Below are 23932 nucleotides of genomic sequence, written 5' to 3'. Positions count from 1 at the left end.
CTATTTATACAGCAGAGTTTGTTAGAAGACCTTATCTCTAGAAAGCTAATCAACCTCTAACTAAATCAGTTATAGCTAACTAACAATTTTACTAATTGTTGCTCATATCTCCAATATCCCCCCTCAAACTTGAAGATACTATTGCAGTAACTTTAAGTTTGTCTTTACACTTGTTGAAAGGTTCTGCTTACAGGGATTTAGTAAAAATGTCAGCCACTTGATCTACTGCACTAATATGAACAACACGTAGCTGATTCTGATTTACTCTTTCTCTAACAAAATATAAATCTAACTCAAAGTGTTTAGTTTTTCTGTCTAAAATGGGATTAGCTGCCAGCAAAACTGCACTAATGTTATCGCAATATAGAGTGGGAATAGTGTTAACTTGGATGTGAAGTTCCTTGAGAAGATTTTGGAGCCAAACTATTTGAAAATCTGCTTCAGCTAGTCCCCTATACTCAGCTTCTATGCTGGATCTGCTGACAGAGGGTTGTTTCCTGCTGCACCAAGATACCAGGTTTGCACCAAGATAAACTCCATAACCATAAGTGGATTTTCTATCATCAACATCCGATCCCCAGTCTGAATCACAAAAAGCATAAATTCTTAAGTCAGTGCTGGAATTAAACAAAAGACCTTGTTCTATTGTCCCAGCAAGATACCGTAACAATCTCTTCACATATTTCCAATGACTAATCAAGGGTCATTGCATATATTGACTTAATTTTTTAACACAATAAGAGATTTCTGGCCTTGTTAAGGTAGCATACTGTAGAGACCCTATAACAGATCTATATAATGTTGCATCATTAAAGATATCATTTCCTTCTTTAGATAGTTTAACACTTGTGATCATAGGAGTTGGAACTCCTTTTAATTCTGCCATGCCAACTTTCTTCAATAAGTCAGAAATGTATTTTGTTTGGCTAAGATGATATGTTCCTGAATCAATCTTACATGCTTTTATGCCAAGAAAATAACTAAATTCACTAAGATCTTTTAAGGAAAAAATGTTGTGAAGCTGGTTTATAGTATTTTGAATGGCAATTGTATAATAAGTATATCATCTACATATACTAGAATATATATAGTGATAGTAGGATCATGCTTGACAAATAAAGAGTGGTCTGACCTGGTTTTGATGAAACCAAATGAAGCTAAAGTTGAAGAAAGTTTAACAAACGATGCTCTTGGGGCTTGTTTTAAGCCATACAAGGATTTTTTCAATCTACAAACCTGTCTAACATCACCTTGAAAAAATACTGGAGGTTGTTTCATAAAAACCACTTCATTCAAATCCCCATTCAAAAATGCATTATTGAAATCAAATTGCCGAATCTGCCAATGATACTTTAAAGCAATGGTGAGAACAATTCTTATGGATGAAGGTTTGATTACAGGGGTAAAAACTTGTTCATAATCAACCCCTTCAACTTGGTGGTTACCTTTTGCAACCAATCTAGCTTTATACTTAGCAATATCTCCATTTGGCTTTTTTTTAATAGCATAAATCCACCTACTACCAATCACCTTAGTAGTAGGGGGAGGAGTTTCTAAACTCCATGTTTGATTCTTATATAAAGCTTGCAGCTCCTCCAACATGGCTTGATGCCAATGAGGTGACTGTAAAGCCTGTGCAGTAGTGGTACGAACATTATTATAAAGATCAAGATTGGAAGAAGTAGTAGTTGAGAATAGTTTTGGTTTTACAATACCAGACTTGGATCTGGTTTGCATTGAGTGAGTATTAGTTGAAATTTTTTTTTTGAAGAACTTCCAAATTGTATTTCTAAACTTAAAATAGGGACACTATCTGAGTGGTGTTGATCTATATTGGCTTTAGAGAGAGGAATTGGCTCATTTGGTTTTTGGTTAGAGGCTTGTTTAGGTGATGATGCATCTAAGGAAGAGTAAGGAAGATAGTCAAAATTAGAACTAGATGGAACTAGTTGGTAGGAGGAATGAAGAGCAGAACTGGACTCATTGTTAAGAAGTGAATTTAAAGAAGTATGAGTTATAATAGGCAGTACTAAGGATGTATAAGGAAATTGTTGCTTAGGCAAAGCATGAGGTGAGGATGGAAAAAGAATAGAATATCAAAACTTAGATTCATCAAATATAACATAACGAGCAATAATGATTTTTCCAGTTTTAGTAAGACACTTATATCCCTTATGATTAGGAGCATAACCTAAGATGGATAATTGAGATTTGTAGTCAAATTTATTGGTAGAATATGGTTTAAGACATGGATAGCGAGCACACCCAAAGGTCCTAAGGAAAGAATAGTCTAGTTTATGATGGTGAAGGAGTTTATAAGGAGTGATATTTTGAGTATTTGAAGATGGTAGTCTATTGATGATGTAGGTTGCCGAAAGGAAGGCATCGTCCCAATGTATCAACGGAAGAGAAGCTCTTGCAAGCATTGCAAGGCCAGTTTCAACAATGTGACGATGCTTCCTTTCGGCCCGTCTATTTTGTTGATGAATGTATGGACAAGAGAAGCGATGAGTGATACCGTGAGTAGCCAAAAATTCAGTGAATTGTGTAGATAGGTATTCACGGCCATGGTCAGTTTGTAAAGCTTTAATCTTTAGACCCGTGTGAGTTTCAAGATTAGCTTTGAATTGTAAAAAGCATGAAACGTCTAAGATTTAGAATGGAGAAGATAAACACATGTATACCTAGTAAAAGCATCAACAAATGAGATATAATAATTGAATCCATGATATGAAGTAATAGGGGTAGGTCCCTATAAATCTGAATACACCATTTCAAGAGGAGCATTAAAGTTAAATTTATCTAGAGAGAAAGGAAGAAGGTGCATTTTTGCCATACAGCAAAATTCACAAACATGAGAAGTGGTTTTATTTGATTGAACATTCAAATTACAATATCTCGTTATAGTTAGAACAGTATTTGTGGCACAGTAGCCAAGTCTTTCATGCCATAGTTCATATGAGTTCAAATTAGCATGAAAAACTTTAAGATAAAAGTTGTCAATTTGCACTAAATTCTTATCAGTATTGTCAGATTTATTTTGAGTAACAGCCACTCTATCAAAATGATAAATGCCATTCCTAGGAATTCCTTGAAGAAGAATCTCCTTTGTAATCTGGGATTTAACACAACAATAGTTAGCATGAAACTCAAAAAAACATTTGTTATCAACAGCAAATTTATGCACACTTATAAGGTTCTGAGTTATTTCAGGAGAATGTAATAATTTGTCAATCAGAAACTTTTGTTGTGTATCAAGATTAACAAGATATGAGTGACCATATTGAGTAATACTACTACCTGTACCATTACCTAGCATGATCTGTTCAGAACCATTGTAATTAGATGAGCAAACTAGATTGTTTGGATCAGATGTGACATGATGACTGGCACCTGTATCAGGAAGCTAGGAAGAATCTGACAAGGCGGAAGGAGTTGCAAGATAAGCATGAGGAGCATGAAATGATGATGGAGGTGGAAGAGCCAAAGGTGTATTTGTTTGTTGATTTGTGGAATTTTGAAAAGAAGGGTAAAAGTTGTGATCAAAGCGATGGAAGCAAGAAAAGGCCACATGTCCAAGTCTGTCACATACTTGACACTGAGGCCTAGAGTCCAAAGAAGAGTATCTGCCACCGCAAGAAAATCTACCACCCCTTCCACGACGTCCATAGAAATTTGCTCTTGAAGGTGGCCTTGCATACGGAGGAGTTGTTTGTGTGTAATTGGCAGAAACTGATCCAAAATCAGGTTTTCGAAAATGATCGAACATATGTTCATGAGCCAAAAGGAGATATTCAGCTTCCATTAGAGAAATTGACTCAATATTTGTCATTACAGCAGAGATATACAATGCATAATCCTCATACAAGCCTTCAGTAATGGCGGTAATATGATCATCAAGGGAGAGGGTATAATCACTTGCTGCTAGAGAATCCACAATCTTTCTTATCTTGGCGAGATATTCAGTAGCAGAAGTTCCACCTTTTCTGATCAACTTGAGTTCAAATTTTAATTGTTAAATCTTGATTTTTGAAGTTTTAGAGAAATAATCTTGAATTTTTGCCCAAACCTGGTGTGCAAAAGCGCAATCCAACATTCTGTTCTTGAAACTATTATCAATTGATGAAAGAAGCCAGGTCGTGAGGTAGTGATCTTTGGTCTTCCATTTCTTGTAGGATTCTGATTCTGTTCCTACAAATCTAGGGGTGGAAACAGGCCAGGCCAGGCCAGGCTTTGCTCTTAACAGGCCTGGCCTGTCATATAGCTGATTGGCCTGAGCCTGGCCTATAGCCTGTTATAGGCTCTTTATAAAGTACTAGGCCTGGCCTGTTATTCAACCTGGCCTGGCCTAAAGCCTGTTAAAAGGCCTGATATTTTTTTTTTACAAAAATAAAAATATTATTTAAAAAAATTATTTTTTAATAAAAATAGTTATATGTAATATGTCATATATTTAATATTTATAAAAAATTTTAAACTTTTAACATATTTAAAATATACAAAAATATTTATAATAAAATATAATAAATTTAAAATAACTCATAATTTTATTAATAATAAATAATTATTTATATATTTAATTATATTTTAACAGGCCCAGGTAGGCCTGACAGGCCTATAAGGCTAATTAGTGAGCCTGGGCCTGGCCTATTAATGTATTAAAGCTTTTAAAAGAGCCTGGGCCTGTACCTATTTTATAACAGGCCAGGCCAAACACAGGCCAGGCTGCAGGCCCCTGGCAGGCCGCCTGGCAGGCCGCCTGGCCTTTTTCCACCCCTACCTGCAATTCAAGCTGCTTCATTATCAAATCTGGTTGGAATTTTCTCGGGATTAAGATGATCCACCAATTCATTAACATTGATGACATGAAGAGCCAAGTGCTCCCAGGTCTTGAAAGAATTTTCATTGAGTTTATCTATCATAGGTGCAGAAAAAGTAGTTGAATTTGTAGAAGAAGGAGAAAAAGAAGAGTGTGGGATAATTGCTGCCATGAATCTTGGACCTGAGCTCATGATACCATGATAGAAATAAAAGAATACAGAGAAGAGAGAGATTGACAATAGATTTGAATTGAAAATTGAAATAGAATAACTATTGTGCTATTTTTCAGTCCTTTACAACAGAATCATAACCTTCTATTTATACAGCAGAGTTCGTTAGAAGACCTTATCTCTAGAAAGCTAATCAACCTCTAACTAAATCAGTTATAGCTAACTAACAGTTTTACTAACTGTTGCTCATATCTCTAATAAGAAGTTATGGAACCTAAGTAAAAAGGACAATGGTATCTTCTTATTTGCCTATAAATAAGTGGCGTCATTTAGAAAGGTAACATCAAGCCTCGGCAGAAGTTAGGGACCTCTCATTGTACTAAAAGACATCCTCAATCAAAATAAAAATATCAAATATTATTCATGCTGTGTTTCTTACTACTTCCATTGCTGTGATCTTGATTTGTCTACTTCTTGTGTCCTGTAATTTTTTTGAACCGACCTGCACAGTACTATTTCGCTTGTTTTTCTTTTCTTTTTTTTTTGAGTAAAAGACAAATAGGTCCCTGACTTTTTAAAACGAGAACATTTTCGTCCCTCAAGATTAGAAAATACATTTCAATCCCTCACGTTTTAAAACGCGTGACAATTAGATCCCTCCGTCGAGTTAGGCTTCAAAACGGCAAAGGAACATGCTGACCTGGAAGGGTAGAGTGTTAGGTGTCCATTTTAGTTGCTGATGTGGATGGAGAACAAATTTTTAATGGACAAATTAGTCCTTGATGCCTAACATATTGCCTCTGCCATGTGAGTTTCTGCTCAATGACCCTCCTACTCTCCTCATTTTGATTATTCTGAAACTTGTTCATAGCTTGCTCCTATTGATTCAAAACTTCCATTTCACTATACAAATTCTTAGTGTTACTAACATACCTATCCATCTTTCTCACCATACCTTCCATATGCTTAACCAAGAACCCTAATTCATTGACATCTATGACCCCACTCACAATGTCACCATACACATGCTCAAATCCCTACAATGCAGGAACAGAACACTTCTTCCCTAACCATATTTATGTAAGACTATATACATAAACACTAGCACTAAAATGAAGACTATATATATAAATTGCATTCCAAGAATTAAGTCACTATTTTCTGGGAGCACAAATATTGGAGATCATTTGATATATCAAAAGCATCATCCAGATGCTTGAAATTGACCTTGAAATATACACACAAACACACTAAACTGGGACCACTAAATACACAAATTGTTAATTTGTTATCACCTTCTTGGTCTGGTTGAAGTGGTATATCCGAACATGGCACATACATATAAGACAACCAACTAAGAAGAAGCCGACATCAAGCTAACCAATATCCTTTTCCGAAGCTTGGTCGAACAAGAACCTTGAGGTAGCCATCACCAGCCTTTGCATAGCCATCAATCATGATCATGAAAGAAGCAACACTCTTTTCCGGCATAGCATCAAGCACTACCTTAGCATTGCTCAAATCCCCCCACCTTCACAAAATCCCATATCATCGCATTCCATGATGCCACATTCCTCTGAGGCATTTCATCAAACAGCCTCTTTGCCTCCACCATATCCCCAACCTTCACATAGCCAACCACCATAGCCGTCTATGAAACTACATTCTTCTCAGACATTCCATCAAACACCTTGCGAGCATCACCAATTTTTCCACATTTCCCATACATATCAACCAAACAGGTTCCAATACACATATCACCTTCAACCTCCACACCTCAACGCCGAGCCATGGAGCAATTTTCCTTCCCATGATCTGCACATGCTTGAACAGGCCTTAATTACAGAAGAGTAAGTGTACCTATCGGGAGAAGACCCATGTGCCTTCATGTAAATAAAAGCAGAGAGGGCGTCGAAAAAGTAACTTCCTTTGGTGTGGGCTCCAATGAGGGAGTTCTAGAGAAAAGGGGAAGGGCCAAGGACGCGGTCGAAGACGGAGGTGTAATATGAAGTAGTGGCGGCAAAGGAGGCGGAAAGGAAAATGAAGCGGGAGATGATGAGGTAATCTTGCTCTAAACCTCGTTGGATGATGTAGGCGTGGACTTGGTAGAGGTGATGAATGGTCTTGCAGGCCTTAAAAAGGGTGATAATGGCGATAGTTGAACGCGGCGGAGAAGAAGAGTGTCGAAATATTGAATTCATCAGAAGAACGGCGTCGTTTTGGCCTTAAGAGACGAATTTGTTCACTAATAATTTGTCCCAATCCACTTCAACAAGTGTAACGGACACATCATTCCGTTGCCGTTTTTGTCCAAAATGGACGGAAGGGTATAATTGTCGGCCGTTTTAAAACGTGAGTGATTAAAATGTATTTTCCAATCTTGAGGGACGAAAATGTCGTCTTAAAAGGTTAGGGACTTATTTGTCTTTTACTCTTTTTTTTTGTATTAAAATGGGGCCGGAATCCAAAACTACATATCTACAATATGTCTATAAGAAAAAAAATAAGTCAAAAAGAAAACATCCGGGTTTATGTCCATGCAATCAATAGTTATAGCTCACAAAAAACAAAACCCCAATGAACATTCAAGCTTTTCAAATATAATCCAATCCATTTACAATAACCCAAAGTCCCAAACACACAAAAAAAGAAATTTGTGGGATGTTATTTTTCAAATCTCCAATCTTCAAGCAAACCACTGTCTCTTAGAAGCAAGCTCGTGTACCAATCAATACACATTTCTTACAATAATGTATTCCCTTCAATTCAAAACAATTATAATTAATTTGGACAACATATCACATTAAAACACCAATATCTCCGATATTCTATTCAGATGTACTGAGTTCTTAATGTACTGCTTTGTCCAAACGTAGAATTATTTTGAAATGAAAGAAGGTAATTAATGAGAACTACCTCCCATATTAGGTTTCTGAATTAAATTTCTGTGATGAAAGAAGACTCTTTGTCAGCCATATTGCTGTTTCTCTTGATGAGACAGTGTCTTCTCCAAATGGTCTTAACACAGCAGCCAGTTCATCAAGTTTCCCTTGTTTAAGCAGCTGAGCACATAACTCAAGCAAAGCTTCCAGAGCATCAGCTCTGTTCTGGGATCTATTAATCAACACACTCTTTGTTGTTCCGTCCCCACCTTTTGAAGTAGGTCTGCTTAAAGAAATGCCATTTGTCGCTTTATCAACAACTACTGCGGCATTACTGCCTTCTTTATGCGCAGCTGTGGTTGCAACGCCTTCATCCTTGCCGGGAAGTGTATCGTTACTTGCAGATGACAAGCAGTCCAAATGTGAGACTTCAGTAAATACATCATGGTTTTCACTTTTCTTTAAGCTGCTATCAGATTCGGTGTCTTTCTCGAGCCTGACCGGCTGCAAAACTGGGGATGATCTTTCTTCGTTGACAAAGTCATCTTTATCATTGCCGACAGTACTGTCTTGACTAGACATTATTGATTTACAGGAGTCCATGGGTTTGGGAAGAGTGTCTTCGATTTTTGTGGCTGCTGTAGTTACATTAACTGAATCTGACTGGAGAAAATTTTCAGCAGCAAATCCTTGTTCCACATTCACAGAATCTAGTGTACTCTTTGATGTGATCTCGCTTTCTGTTGCTTCCTTTGCAAGTCTACCTTTAAAGTCTGCTTCCTTGCACACACTGCAAATGGTTGAATCAGAAGTAATTGACCCATCTTTCGAGCCACTAACACTGGCTGCAGTTTCCATCGTGTAGCTGGTAGGATCAACCATCTTGGTTTCAAGGAAGTCTTCGGCACTTGTCGAGACTCTTAGTTTGCCATCATTATGATGATTAGTTACATGTACCTCCGCATTTTCCTCAATAAGACGAACTTGCTCCATATGATTTGCAAATCCTTCTTGTTTTTCTCTATGATCTCTGCCACCACTAGATTTTTTGGGAGATTGCTTTGTTTTATCCTTTGGGCTACTATTTATGAGATGTACCGGAAGAAAAACAGGCGATGCATTGCGACAGCGAAGAACATAAGGTAGTAAATGAGGATGCCTTAATAACTCGGCTGCCTGTTTACAAAGAAAAGCAGCTTAAGAATCAACAGTTCCATATTAATTCAAAAGACTCAACAAAGGCTAGGTTGGACTCAACTGTAGGTCTATGTTCTGGATTTCTCCTCAGCATGCTTTTAATCAGTTGTTTCCTGTTGAACATAGGTCACCTCAATTCAAGTTACAGCATTTCAATATATATATATAATGAAGAAACAGTGGGAAAATAATGGCAACCTTTCATTGAATTAAAATATAGTTAATTGGTTATGTTCACTTTTTAAGGAAAATATTTTTATCATTGATTAAAAGCAACAATAGAGTCACTACTAGTAGTTTTGAGGAAGCTACTTACAGTGTGGGAGTGTAAACAATTGGAAATGGAGAAATCGAGGATCTATTTATTTTATTGATTAGTCCTGCCCTGTCCTGTTTCATTCATTCGTCAAATTATTTTGCTCAATAATCCATGGAAGACTTCATTGTAATAATAACACCAAATGCTTGCAGATGCTTAAAGTTTGTTGTTACCGGAGCACGAAGTGCTGGTTGATGTGCGACGATTTCAAACATGCAGCAACCTTTACATACAAAGAGATGTCATTCTTAGACAACGTCAGTATCATACGACTGTTAGAATCAGGCATCCGTAACTCTTACCAAGGGCCCATATATCGGATTTATAACCGTAAGGTATATTATCTAGAAGCTCAGGACACATGTAGTTTGGAGTTCCAATAACCTAAAGATATAATGGTGCAAACAATAAGTAAACATCAATGTGTAGCTAGTTAGGTAATAGGTATCTAATCATTAGTGTTATGAATAATTGAATATTGAGAAAGAGGAAAAGAGCTGTCCATTTTACATTGAAAAACATCAATTTCTTGGCATGGCCTATGTTGCGCGAATACAAATGAGTTCTAAACATGTAAATACAACAATTTTTATGAAAAAGTTGTCACAAATTTAAGAACTTCAGGTAGTAATATTTATGCAGCATATGATACACATATGTGACTGAAAATGAAGTATTTGTGTATCATAGGGCCTGATAGTCCACTACAAGGGAAACAACTACAAACAAGTATATCAAAGAAGGCAGCAGAGAAAAACAATGAGATATTAATATGCAATACCGGGGAAGGAAGGTCTTCTTTATTAAGTAGCTTTGCAAGACCAAAGTCACCTGCATCATCCATATTCTTCAGGCAACATGAAACAGAATATGGAGGAAACTAAAAGTGACAAGGTTTCAAAGCATAAACCCTTCATACCTAGCTGAATGTTATTGTCTCTCGTGAGGAGTATGTTGGAACACTGAAATTAAATTAAGTTGTATCAATATAAACATCATGTAAGGATTTCTCTTCCAGAACAAGGAAATAGGTAATACCTTAAGATCTCTGTGGAGTACTCGATTGGAGTGCAGGTAGTCCACAGCTAGCAACAACTGAGTCATCCATTTGCAAACTCTCTAGAAGATAAAAAGGCAGCAAATCATGGGTGGCACACAAACATAAAGAGAGGAAGGAGATAAGGAATTCAATGAGAAAATATAGGAAATGGAAGGAAAAAATATGAGAGGGCATAGACTAAAACCAAACAAGTAACTAGAAAGTATCCATAAAGTTGATAAGGAACATTTTTCTTAGGGTTAAATGATAACTGATTATTTCATCCCTCTCATTTTAGAAGGTCCCCCAGAAAGAGAGATTTTATCAACCTTTCCTTCCCTTCTCCATCAAAATACCCTACGGATTAATTACCTCCTCAGGGAAGAATGATCCTCGAGCTTTCTTTATATACTGAGCCCTGCTCAACAAGAATGAATGTGTTCCATAATTAGGACTCCTTAGTGCATAAATGATTACATATATGCAATTACAAGACCTGAGAGTTGAGAACTCCTCGAACATTATTATGCTATGAAAAGATTATTATAATTTGTTGATCAAGCTTTGTTGCTTGTTGCTGCTGTTGTGTCTTCCAATCAAGGTTCTAAGCAGAAAGGTTATTTGGTTTATTTTGGGGGGAAAAAATAAACATCAATTGACAAGGATTGTGCAAGGTTCTCCGCTATGCATTAATGACAAACATTTCTATCAATATCATAGAATAAGCAATAAACACGTCTAGAAGGAGGCATGAAGAAGTGGCAGGAAATAACCTCTAACGATTCACTTACGGAAGTGGCAGGAAGACACATCTGAAGGAGGCATGAAGAAGCAGAGAAGGCTACATATAATTAACCAAGATGAAATTGGGAAGTCGACAAAAATCTAAATGCAGCCAATCAGATGACAATTTGCAGTGTACAGCTCTGGTGACCAAAATGCAGATGAAAGGAGCATCATACTTTGCAAATGGTCAAGCTATTTCCTAGTGGGGAGACCAATCTAGCAAACCAATGGTTAAAATTGTTCAGAGCCTCCAACCGCTTGGACTAACTCATAACCAAGTGACCCAAGTGCTTTCATATTTGCAGAACCTTTTGCCTTATTTCTATAGTACACTACATGATACACCATCCCAAGAATACATGAAGAGGAAGTATTAAACATGATGGGCTTGGGAATGTGGATGATTCGCTGTGTTCTAGAGGAGAATAAGCAGAGCATTGGACAAATAACAATACTATCAGCAGAAAAGATGTGACAACACAGATATTGGTAATCAATTTTGCCATCTTTTCATAACCAAATTGTTCCCAGTCAGACTAGAAAACCAGGAACCAGTTATTCCGAGTCCAATTTAGAACTCAGGGATCTAAAAGCTTTTTCCACCAAAGAGATTATTTCAAACCCAATTTATTCCCGACTTGTCAAGTTAACCCTTAAAAAATGTATTTTAAAAGCCAGGAAACCCATGTTAAACTGGTCAACTTTGACACGGTTTGAACCAGCCAACTTTTGCAAAATAATTCAAAACATCTTCACTATACTGGTTATTTGGTTTCTAATCTATACCCAAAATTCAGTATTCTTACTCCTGTTAATTTTTCCAGTTAGAACAAGCTAGCTCCTTGTAGTGCAATAAGAATCTAGTATCAAATACACAGTTTATACGAATTGGGTTGGTGTGGGTATGGGCGTGGTCTGGTGCTTGGTTCGTTCATTTGTGTTTTGTTCTTAACTTTCAGTATGTTTAGATGTCTTGATCTGTGCCTAGGTGATGGTATCCCAACATATTCATCGATAAGCCCGGTTATTACCAGTACATTACGAAAAGTTACATCAAATAAAAAAATTTGATACATAGATAGATAATTTGATGACCATGATTACAGAGCACTTTCATGTCAGTCCTCTTAGATAAATTGATATATAGATAGATAATTTATTTAACATTTTATTCAAATTATATTGGTCATGTTTAAAGTTGAATACTTGTCACCTTCAATTTAATAAGGGTAAAGTATATTTTTTGTCCTTGAAGTTTAGCAAAAGTTTTAAAAATACCCCTAAGTTTTATTTGTTTCAATTTTATCTCAAAAGTTTTCGATTTGCATCGAATATACCCCCGATAGCTAAATTTTCAAAAAATTTAAGACCAATCCAACAAAAATGCATGAAAATTATGCTTGATTTGCTTGTGTTGAAGGTTGTTCTTATGAAATTGTTGTTGAATTGGTCCCAAATTTTTCGAAAAATTAGCGGCCAGGGTATAGTTGATGCAAATCGAAAACTTTTGGGACAAAATTGAAACAAAATAAAACTTGGGGGTACTTTTGAAACTTTTGCCAAACTTCAAGAACAAAAAATATAATTTACCCATTTAATAATTAAAGTTCAGAATAACACCACCATTCCAAAGGTATAATGCTATATAACATTTAGTCCAGTATAAAAGTTTGTATTCTATACACATTTACATTCAACAGGATTTCACTTGAAAAAATGTCTCAATATAAGAAGACCATTCTGGACCTTCTACACAATTGCTTAAGCTTTCAGGTAAATAGTTTACAAGTACAAAGCCAATGAAACATTCATTTTTTAAAAATAAAATAAAATAAAATAAAATTTCCTTTTCAGATATCATTCTATGGAAACATGTATTACTGAAACAATATGCTTACATCTTAATTTATGCTAGAAACCATTAGTGTAACAAAAATTACTATACTTACATGTCACCTCCTTCACAATAAGCAGATATAATGTATACATAGTCCCCCTACACAACATGAAATAATATCTTAAATATAGATAAACATTGAAACAAGTCGATACATCCATAGAACTTCAACTTTGACATTTCACCTTTATATAAATGCACAAATGACATATAAGAATAAAAATAAAATAGATCATTTCTATACCTTTTTTACCCAAGCATCTTTGCACTCCACAATATAAGGGCTACTTAGTTTTGCAATCAGGTTCATCTGTAACAGAAAGTGAGACAACATTGTCATTCTTCTATAAGCAGGTAGGAAACTACATTCAATTCCAGCTTCTGTAAACCTCTTGGCATTGATGCCAATTAAACCAGTCTTAAGAATATCATCTTATCTTATATTTGTAGAAACCTAGTTCCAGATGGTACTTGGGTCAAAATATAAATCCCACAGTATATCACATAGTGCTCACAACATTTTGAAAGCATTAAAAATAAATAATCAGTCCCACAGAACAAATTGCCTCCACTCTCAAAGTTATTAAACTCTCAAGTTAACTCTAAGAATTTAGAGATCTAACTCCTCAAATCAGGTTTACCATTTTTCAAGTAAGCTCTTACATATCATTAAGATATAAGAAACAATACAAAGGAGTGGAGGAAAAGATATCCTACAAGACCAAAAGAAATACAAAAAACCACTCACTTCAATGATGTGTAGCTTTCCAATATCTAATCATGTATGAGAGGGAAAGTCTTTGAAAAAAACATATGCTTTAGACCGTATAGATGCTAGACGCCTAATTCTATCCCAAATAATAATTTTTCAACAGAGAATCTATCACTAAATGTGCATATATTGCATTCTAGCCAAATACTCCATATAGTGGCATATATTGCACATTGCAACAAAGATTTTGCCTTGTTCTTTCTCCTAAAACCTTCAAACCTCATACAAAAGAAACTGATCAAATGATGGGGGCACAGCCAAGATTCTCCAAAAACGCCGAACAAAGAATTCCGCAAAGAATCAGCCATAGGGCAGTGTATCTTACTAGTTTACAAGTTAAGTTTTACAATTCAAGTTTACCTAAACTCTAATTTACATGAACTGTAAAATTTAATTACCTTGTCCACTCTGGACATTTGATGAATAACTAAAAAAATAATGATGTTTAGCATAAAACTTAGAAGATTTTCATCAAATTAAATTTGGTTTCACTGGTAGCCATCATTTTTTACCGTGTCTGTGCAGAGGAAATAATTTCTTCTACTCTTGACCGCATTCAGATGGTTTACCTATCACAGGGACATACATAGCTAACTACAATGCAATCACAGGTCATAATGGAAGACAATAAAATTATTGAGCGGTAGAAACTAGTTAGTTTGGCCAATTCATGCTAATCAAACAATAGTAAGCATCGATTAATTGTTACTATTTAAGTACTTACGGTGCAGTTTGTTCAACTTTTTCTCTTTGAAAAAAAAAAAAAAAATTTTTGGTTTTAAACTAAAAAACCCGCTGTCCATAGAAATTACTCATTTCAGCTTCTACACAAAACTAAGAACAGAAACAAACGGACCCATATATATATATTGAAAAACAATATTCAATTTCACGCAAAAGAATAATAGCCTGTAAAATCAATTAGGATAGAATGTAGAAAGAGAATAATAATACTAATAAGACCATAATGATGACAATTAAGATACCCATCAAGTGCATAAAGGGGGTTGTTACACCAACCAACCTCTTGGGGTGCTGATGATAGCTGTGACTTATCTGTTTGCTTAGAGAACCGAATCTTCTTGAGCACACACCTACCAGGAATTAAATCATCAATGTATAGCAACAGTTAAAGAACATGACAAGTTTCCATCTCCAAAAACTTTCATAAAATAGCAAAGTATGGAAAGTTAACAGTTATTGAATTAACTGGGTTTCCAGTTCAAGTGCCAACAATTAAACACAAAATTCTATTCAAAAGGGGGGAAAGAATGTTGCCTTTTTAATAGTAGGGTTTTCAATTTGTGTACTAAGAATAAATTTTAAAATGCAATCATTCAAATTAAATGCTAACTGCTATAGAGAGTTAGAGACCTCACATTGCTTCTAATTCTCACAACTAAACACTAAAATTACAGAAACATTGAAAAACAATGGATCTTGAACCCTTCATGGAGCCTGATATAGCAGTTACACCCAAAAAAAAAAAAAAAACAAAAGAACAGAAAAAGGAGCATATTATTACCGTTGTTTCTGAGTTTTATGGAGAACAAGAAAAGTGGCACCCAATGTTCCTCTTCCAAGCTGCTGTATCACTTCATAATCTTCCATCTTGTCACTCTCCATTGGAAAACTTTAGAAGAATCTAGAACACACAAACAGAATGAAAGCACTGAAGAAGCTCCTGATTTATGTACAAGGTTCTTTTTTTGAGATTGACAATTTCTAGTAACAAAACCTCTTATAGCTAGAAGAGCATTTAACTAAACACAAAAACTAATGGATTTCAGCAACCATGAAGAGGTGCTAACAAATATCACATAAGAAATTAGTAAAACAACATTCCACAATTATTGATTATTAATTAAGAGAGTAAACTTAAACTACCTTCTCAGAATGCTGAACAAAAAAATGGAAAATAGGAGAACCAAGAAAATTGGGTATGATTTGATGACTTAGCGAAAAGGAAAGAGATGGAGAAAGACAAGAAAGTCAAGTAAATGCCAAAAGAAATGCCATGTAGGTCAGACATGTTTGTCAGTTTTATTATTATTATACTATGACTAATTTAGGAAATGATAACTGTTAACTGAGAAGATTATTAATTACAAAATTTTATATATAAAAAATTTAAAATTTAAAATTTAAAATTTTTAATATATTTATTAAAAATTTTTTAATTTTTCTACTAATAATAAATTTAATATATATTTTAATAATAATTAATTTTTAATTTGTATTTTATAGTTTACTATATATTTTATAGGGTTGATTAATATATAATTTGTTATTAATATGATTTATTCTATTTTTAATATGTGTAGATATACTCTAAATTTAAGAACGATAATAACCACCTGGTATACTAAGCTAAACGCACAGCCATAGGTTATATCAAAAGATTAATTGTGTATTACTCCAATATTATTGGTTAAATAAATAAAATTTTGAGTTTTACTAGAAAATGACTTATGAGTCTTTTGAGAGCAGACATTGGAAATTTTAATGGTGGAAGTCTTTATAATTTTTAATACATTAAAGATTGATAATTTAAAATTTTTATTTTAATAAATACTTTTAGAGTACATATTACCAAAATTCCAAGTTTTAATATATATAATCATTTAGTAAAATGTTTTCACATTAATAATTATAATAAAAATAAAAAATATGTTAAAAGAGAAAAGGTATACAAATAACTGAATAAGGATTTGTGAAGTTGATGCGGAAAATGGTGTCTACTGCTGTATTTTTTTTTCTTTTTGTTTTTATTTATTTATGTATTTATTTTTTGGACTCGTGTCTACCGTTGTATATTATGATTAATTGATTATTATCGGTTATGTATAACAGAAAAATAATAGTCCTGTCAATTTTTTCATTTTCAAACACAAAATAAAGAGAGTTTGCTAGCATCTACAGTCCAAAATTGATGACATTCACGAGAGAGGAATGTTGGCAGCACCAAAGTGTGAAGTCACAGTCGTTCTACTTCTACTTGATACAATCAAATATAAATAACCAAAAATGCAATCTTGAGTGGTATGAAAGTTGAAACTACGAATATTTATTCACTTATGAAGGCCAGCATACCATATGTTGTAAGCAAAATTGGGCTAAAAAATTGTATGGCATAAAACAGTGTCAAATTCCAAAAATTGGGTTTATTTGTATTTTACAAAATAGGGAACGAATTCGAAATTAACAAAATGTGAGATGAATTGTAATTATTTATTTTTTAAAAAAGGAATTTGCCAGAAACCTTTCTAATTTTAATTTTTTTTTAAAATAAGTCGTCAGATCGATTTGAATTTTCTTTTAAAAGCAAAATTTTAAAAATAACTTTTGTAACATCTCAATTATTTTATCATATTTATTATTCAATAATTAATTAATTAAATTCGTAATAATTTAAATTTTAATTTTATAATAAAATATTAGAAGATAATTCAATTAAAAAACAAACTTATCTAATTTAAAATTTGAAAATATAAAAATATTAATTAATTAAATTCGTAATAAATTTGAATTTGTCTATCTTCTATTATATTTATACACTTTTTCTACTTCATTATAAGAAAAATCATTATCTTTTCTCATTTGTTTATTCTCACTCTAAACCATTCGTCAAATTATTCACAAATTCTATTCATATATTATTTGAGAAGGTATCCTCTCTAAACTATGCAAACTATGGAGATCAATAATATGGAGATTTTCTTTCTACAATAAAACTAACACGGGCTTAGAGATTTGCATAGGACTCATATCTTCCGCAAACTCAACTTTTATATTGAGTTCATCAAAAAATAAAATATATCCTTAGTCAAAAATTCATACCTACATCAAAACACACACAAAATTTAGCCAAGTCTTTTTTCGCTAACAAATCATGTCTATTTGGACTAAATTCCCAAAGTGATCCTGACATTAACGTTGTGCACTAAAATCGTCTTTGAGATTTCAATTGCACCAATTACATTCTTGAGATTGAAAAAATTGCACCATATTAGCCCCTAACCTGTTTTTCGTTAACGATGCGCTGATGTGGCTTGATGACGTGGACATTTGGTGACATGTGTCACCACATAGTTTGGCCACGTGTAACGATATGATGACGTGTCGGTCAGTGACACGTGGTATGCTGACGTGGATCGTTACGCCACGTGTCACAATGCTATTTTGCCACTTGTCGAATTATGCCACGTGTTACAATATTATTTGTCCGCGTGTCATTCACTATGTTATCATTACATTTGCACCAAATTGGTCCTTTACTTTACATTACATGACTCATTTTCGTCTCTAAAATTTAATGTCGTGTACTAAATTAGTCTCTTAATCAGTTTTTTCTCCTTTTTTATAAATTTAAAATTTTTAATATCTTTGAATATACTAATTTTAATTTTATCTTTTTACAAGTTATTTAAATACAAGTGTTTTTATAAAATATTTTTAAAATTTTAGTTTTAATTATACAAATTTTTTTTTACAATATTTTATTAAAAGAATGTAAGTTAAAAGTATAATAATATTTCTTAATACAAACTTTTTAATATTTAACACCTAATAAATATTTTAAGAATACTTGATAAAATACTTATCAACTAATATAAATTAATTATTTCCATCCGTATTAAGAATGTCTGATTCCCCATATGATTGACTTCTCACTAAATTAATAAGATAGATTTATACTATCGATTATAATAACTCATTTTATCTATAACTTAGCTAGACAGCCTTTTCATATATTATACTAGTAATTAATATAAGTACTTATTGTAACCATGACTTGAATAATATATTAAAACAGATACAAATAAACACAAGAGGTAATAATAAAGTTTTTTATTTAGTTAACATGTGCTCTAATGATACAAGTTAAAATTATTAATTAAAAAATTTATTATGAAAAATTGTATAATAAAAAATATAATTAAAATTAGAGTATAAAAAATATTGAGAATTTTAAATTTACAAAAAAATGAGAAAAAACTTAAGAAGGAACTAATTTGGTGCATGACATTCAATTTCAGGAAGTAAAATGAGTCATCTGATACAAGGTAAGGGACTAATTTGGTGCATATGTAATAATGATATAGTGGATGACACGTGAACAAATAACATTGTGACATGTGACATAATCAAACACGTGACAAAATAGCATTGTGACACGTGGCATAACCATCCACATCAACATGCCACGTGTCGCTGACTGACACGTCATCATATCGTTACACGTTGTCATGTATTACCAAAGGTCGACATCAACGCGTCGTTAACAAAAAACGGGCCAGGAAATAATATGGTGTAATTTTTCCAATTTCAGAAATGTAATTGGTGCAATTAGAATCTCAAGGACGATTTTGTAAATCATGTTGCTTGTATGCGAAGTTTGTATTCGTAGGTTTTGATGAATGACAAACCAACAAACGACATGAAAGACAAACCAACAAACAACTTGAATGAACAAGCATGTTGAAAGATCAACCAGCATTCAACGTTGAGGAATGAAGAGTTGAAAGCAACACAACAACAACAAGAAACTCAAGTCCACAACATTTGAAGACAAGTATAGTGTCTTAGGACTTAGGTAACTTCTTGTTAAGAACCAATTGCTAAATCTCTCAACACACACTCACAAAAATGTTTTGATGCACATCTTGCAATTCGATGCTAGCCAAATGGTTTAAAACTTGTTTTCAAAGGTACAAAAGCATAGGAATTGACTCCAACAAGTTTGAGATCAATCCTAAGTATTTTGAAGTGATTTTAAGCCATTCTTTAAGGTTTGCATCGATGCACACTCATCTTGCATCGATGCAAAGCATGCGACGACTTGTTGCATCGATGCAAAGATGTTTGCATCGATGCAACCTAGCTGAAAATTCAAATTTCAGCTTCAAAGACACATTTGCATCGATGCAAAGTGTTATGCATCGATGCAAATGATTCAAAAACATAAAAAACGGCTAGTTTTGACAAAAGGCTCCATCCTATTAACTCCCCAACGTTTCTAAGGTTTGGGGAGTCTATAAATAGATGGATTGAAGCCTTATTTCAAATACGTGAGTATTTGCAAACTATCTTGTTCATATTCTTTCATTCTACACATTTTTTTAAGGTGTTATGATACACAATTTGAGAGAGCAATATCAATTGGTTCAATAGTGCTAAACTTGTAATCATACACTCTTCTAGAGAGTACTCATTTCGTCTCAACAATTCTTTGAGAATTGTTTTCTTGTACACTTTGTAAATTGGAGTGTGATCTCCAAGGTTGAGTCAAGAGTCATAAACACTATAGTCGGTGAGGATACCAAAGAGGTATACTAAGTACTCAAGGCAAATCTTAGAGAAGGTATCTCTAAGTGGAGTGGGTTAGTATACGAGTGGTAATCATATACCGTGAGGTGTTAGAAACTAAGGACTCGGATTGTAAAAGGTTTTGCGCGAGCACCTTGAAGCTTGGCAATAGTGGAACTTCTCAATAGCGATTGAGAAAGAAAGTGGACGTAGGACAAGGATTGTGCCGAACCACTCTAAATAGCGTTTGCATCTCTCCAAACTCATCTCTTTAATATTATTGTCTTTTACCTTTGAGCAAATAAATTGTGATCGAAAAGTAGCTTCGTAAGTACTTAAGGAATAGCTTAAGTCCGATTGGTGAAAAGCTTGATCAATTTATTTGAGTTGGTGTCTATTGGAAAGTAAAAGCTCCTTATAAATGCTTAGCAATTGAGTTAAGCTCTTGGAAAAATACTAGTACAATAACACTTTTGTATATTGTCTTTAACTTTCGCAAAAAGATTCATTGTTGTTGCAATACTCAATTCACCCCCCTCTTGAGTAATTGTGCATAGGTTCTACAAGTGGTATCATAGCTTAACCCTTTGAAAGACTTAACCGTTTAAGGAAAAAGATCATGGCAAGCACAAGCTTTAACAACAACAACACTAGTGAAGGTAACTCAACCGCTAGACCTCCTCTTTTTAGCGGAACAAATTACTCTTATTGGAAAAATAAGATGAGAATTTGGATCCGTTCTCAAGATGTGAGAATTTGGAAAGTGATTGAGAATGGAAATCACATTCCAACAAAGACAACAAGCGCTAAAGAAGGAGAAGTCTCCGTCTCAAAGCAAGTACCGAAAGGAGAAGATGAATATAGTGACGATGATTGGAAGAAAGTGGCAATGAATGATAAAGCCATAAACTTCATTCATTGTGCACTTAACGAGCATGATTATATGAAGATCTCTACATGTGAAACCGCTAAAGAGATTTGGGATAAACTCCAAATCACTTACGAAGGAACCGACCATGTTAAAGAATCAAAGGTATTTATGTTGGTTCATGAATGGGAAAATTTTAAAATGAAAGATGAAGAGAGCATTGAAGAAGCTCTTGAAAGACTCTCCAAGATCTTCAACAATCTAAGCATGCTTGGCACAAAATACAATGATAAACAAATTGTGACCAAGGTGCTTACAAGCCTTACACCAAAATGGAACTCCAAAGTGAACGCCATTGTGGAAGGAAGGCTCTATGATCAACTTACATTTGATCAACTACGAGGTAATCTTCTCACCTATGAAATGACTATGCTAAATAGACAAAAAGGTGAAGAAAGCAAGAAGAAAAGTCTCGCCCTTAAAACAACATCACTACAAGAAGAGAGTGATGATAATGAAGAAGAAGGAGATGAAGAATTTGCACTCTTATTAAAAAGATTCAATAAGTTTGCAATGAAGAAAAACTTCAAGAGCAAAACAAAGGTACCAAAATGCTATGAGTGTGGAGAAGTTGGACACATCAAACCCAATTGTCCAAAACTTCAAAAGGAGGACAAAAACAAGAAATTTAAGAAGAAGGAGAAAGCATACATATCATGGGAGAACGAGGATGAATCCGACTCCGATGACGACGAGGTTGCAAATCTTTGCTTAATGGCAAGCGAAGAAAAGGTTAGTGATGACAACTCCACTTCTTTTAATTTACAAGATGAATATGATGCCTTACTTGAGGTGTACACAAAACTTACCCAAGATTATTCTCTCCTAAAGAAAAAGAATATGGATCTTTTAAAACAAAATGAGATGTTGAAAAACGAGAATATCAATCTTGGAAAAGATAAGTGTAGCACAAGTAGTGATCCATACAAATTTTGTAAAATGCATGAAAATGAAATTACAAATCTTAAGAACACTTTAGCTAAGTTCAATGAATCTTCAAAGAACTTAGATAAAATGTTGAAAAACCAAAAGCATGTTCATAATAAGGAAGGTTTAGGTTTTGAAAAAGGAAAATTTAAAAATACTAAAACTCCTATTAGGCAACCGCAAGCCCAAAAGGCAAGCATGCCTAAAAGGAATGAAGCCTTTAAACATCCTCCTCAACATGCTTCATTTAGAAATTATAATCACAATGCATATAGATCAAAAGATGTTGCATTTAGGAAACAATCTAGGCAACCATTTAGAAACATGCATAGGATGCATAATCCAAATGTCATATGTCATTATTGTAATAAAGTAGGTCATATAGCACCCGTATGCTTTACTAGAATTAAACATATAAACTTTCGTAGTCAAGATACGAGATGGGAACCTTATGGGCATTATGCTCATACTAACCATCAAGGACCCAAATTCACTTGGGTACCTAAATCCCAATTTTAATTGTTTTGTAGGTACGTGTTGGAGCTAAGGATACAAATTGGTATGTTGATAGTGGATGCTCCAAACACATGACCGGCGATGAATCAAAGTTCACCGCAATAGAGCCTACAAACGGAAGAAACGTGATCTATGGAGACAACAACACCGGCAAAGTAATCGGCGTTGGAAAAGTTGGTAAAAATTCTTCTACCTCCATAGATAATGTTATACTTGTCAAAGGTCTCAAACATAATCTCATTAGTGTTAGCCAACTTTGTGACAAAGGAAACTTAGTCACCTTTGATTCAAAATGTTGTTTGATAAAAAGGCAAGACACTAATGAAATTGTGCTAATTGGGCACCGTGTTGACAATGTATACATGATTAATCTAAATGAAGTTTCCTCAAATGATGTGAAATGCCTTGTTAGTAAAAATGATGAAACTTGGTTATGGCATCGTAGAGTAGCTCATGCTAACATGGACCATCTTAGCAAGTTGGTCTCTAAAGAGTTAGTAATTGGCTTACCAAAGCTACGTTTTGAAAAAGACGTCCTTTGCGACGCATGTCAAAAGGGAAAACAAGTAAAGGCCTCTTTTAAATCCAAAACATTGTTTCAACAACAAGGCCATTACAACTTTTGCACATGGATTTATTTGGTCCTTCTAGGACTATGAGCTTTGGTGGCAATTACTATGCTTTAGTTATTGTTGATGATTACTCTCGATTTACATGGACCTTGTTCCTAGCAAACAAGAGTGATGCATTTCGAGCATTCAAAAGATTAGCCAAAGTTATTCAAAATGAAAAGAATTTGCATATATCATCTATTAGAAGTGATCATGGTGGAGAATTTGAAAACAATCTTTTTGAAACTTTTTGTGAAGAAAATGGCATTGAGCATAATTTTTCCTCTCCTAGAACACCACAACAAAATGGTGTGGTTGAAAGGAAAAATCGTCATTTAGAAGAAATGGCGAGAACTATGCTCAATGAGGCTAATATTCCTAAGTACTTTTGGGCGGATGCGGTTAGTACCGCGTGTTATGTTATGAATAGGATTATCATTCGACCTATTCTTAAGAAAACACCGTACGAATTGTACAAAGGAAGAAAGCCAAATATTTCCCACCTTCACGTCTTTGGCTGTAAATGCTTTATTCTAAATAATGGAAAAGATAACTTAGGCAAATTTGATGCTAAGGCTGATGAAGGAATCTTCTTAGGCTACTCTTTAACTAGCAAAGCTTTTAGAGTATATAATAAACGCATCATGACTATGGAAGAAAGTATTCATGTCGCTTTTGATGAAACTAACCGTTGTTGTGCTAGAAAAGATTTTGATGAAAATGTAGAAAACTTTGATTCACTAAATTTGAATGGTGAA

At 34.1% G+C, this 23932-nt stretch overlaps 1 protein-coding gene across 1 annotated transcript; it reads right to left on the bottom strand.

The window, feature by feature from the left end:
* Positions 1–7534: 7534 nt before the first annotated feature.
* On the bottom strand, positions 7535–15869 carry LOC130961249 (serine/threonine-protein kinase Nek6-like). Its single transcript, XM_057887013.1, has 14 exons — positions 15771–15869; positions 15409–15528; positions 14908–14977; positions 13356–13421; positions 13164–13210; positions 10801–10846; positions 10428–10508; positions 10309–10351; positions 10171–10220; positions 9692–9773; positions 9563–9612; positions 9387–9460; positions 9132–9183; positions 7535–9049 (listed from the first exon to the last, which is right to left on the bottom strand). The coding sequence occupies exons 2-14, from the start codon at positions 15507–15509 to the stop codon at positions 7916–7918; spliced, it is 1896 nt and encodes a 631-aa protein (XP_057742996.1). The 5' UTR covers positions 15510–15528; positions 15771–15869; the 3' UTR covers positions 7535–7915.
* Between the last annotated feature and the right edge of the window lie 8063 nt (positions 15870–23932).

Source organism: Arachis stenosperma, chromosome 2, assembly GCF_014773155.1.
Source record: "Arachis stenosperma cultivar V10309 chromosome 2, arast.V10309.gnm1.PFL2, whole genome shotgun sequence".
Lineage (NCBI taxonomy): Eukaryota > Viridiplantae > Streptophyta > Magnoliopsida > Fabales > Fabaceae > Arachis > Arachis stenosperma.
This window is presented reverse-complemented; position numbering and strand designations above follow the sequence as displayed.

What these genes read in the sequence shown, in the direction of transcription:
- LOC130961249 (XM_057887013.1), bottom strand. Translation starts at nt 15,509, where the DNA reads ATGGAGAGTGACAAGATGGAAGATTATGAAGTGATACAGCAGCTTGGA. An exon ending in TACTCCACAGAGATCTTAAG is followed by an intron (nt 10,352 to 10,427) that starts GTATTACCTATT and finishes ATTTAATTTCAG; the next exon opens with TGTTCCAACATACTCCTCAC. An exon ending in ATCCAGAACATAGACCTACA is followed by an intron (nt 9,050 to 9,131) that starts GTTGAGTCCAAC and finishes CTTTGTAAACAG; the next exon opens with GCAGCCGAGTTATTAAGGCA.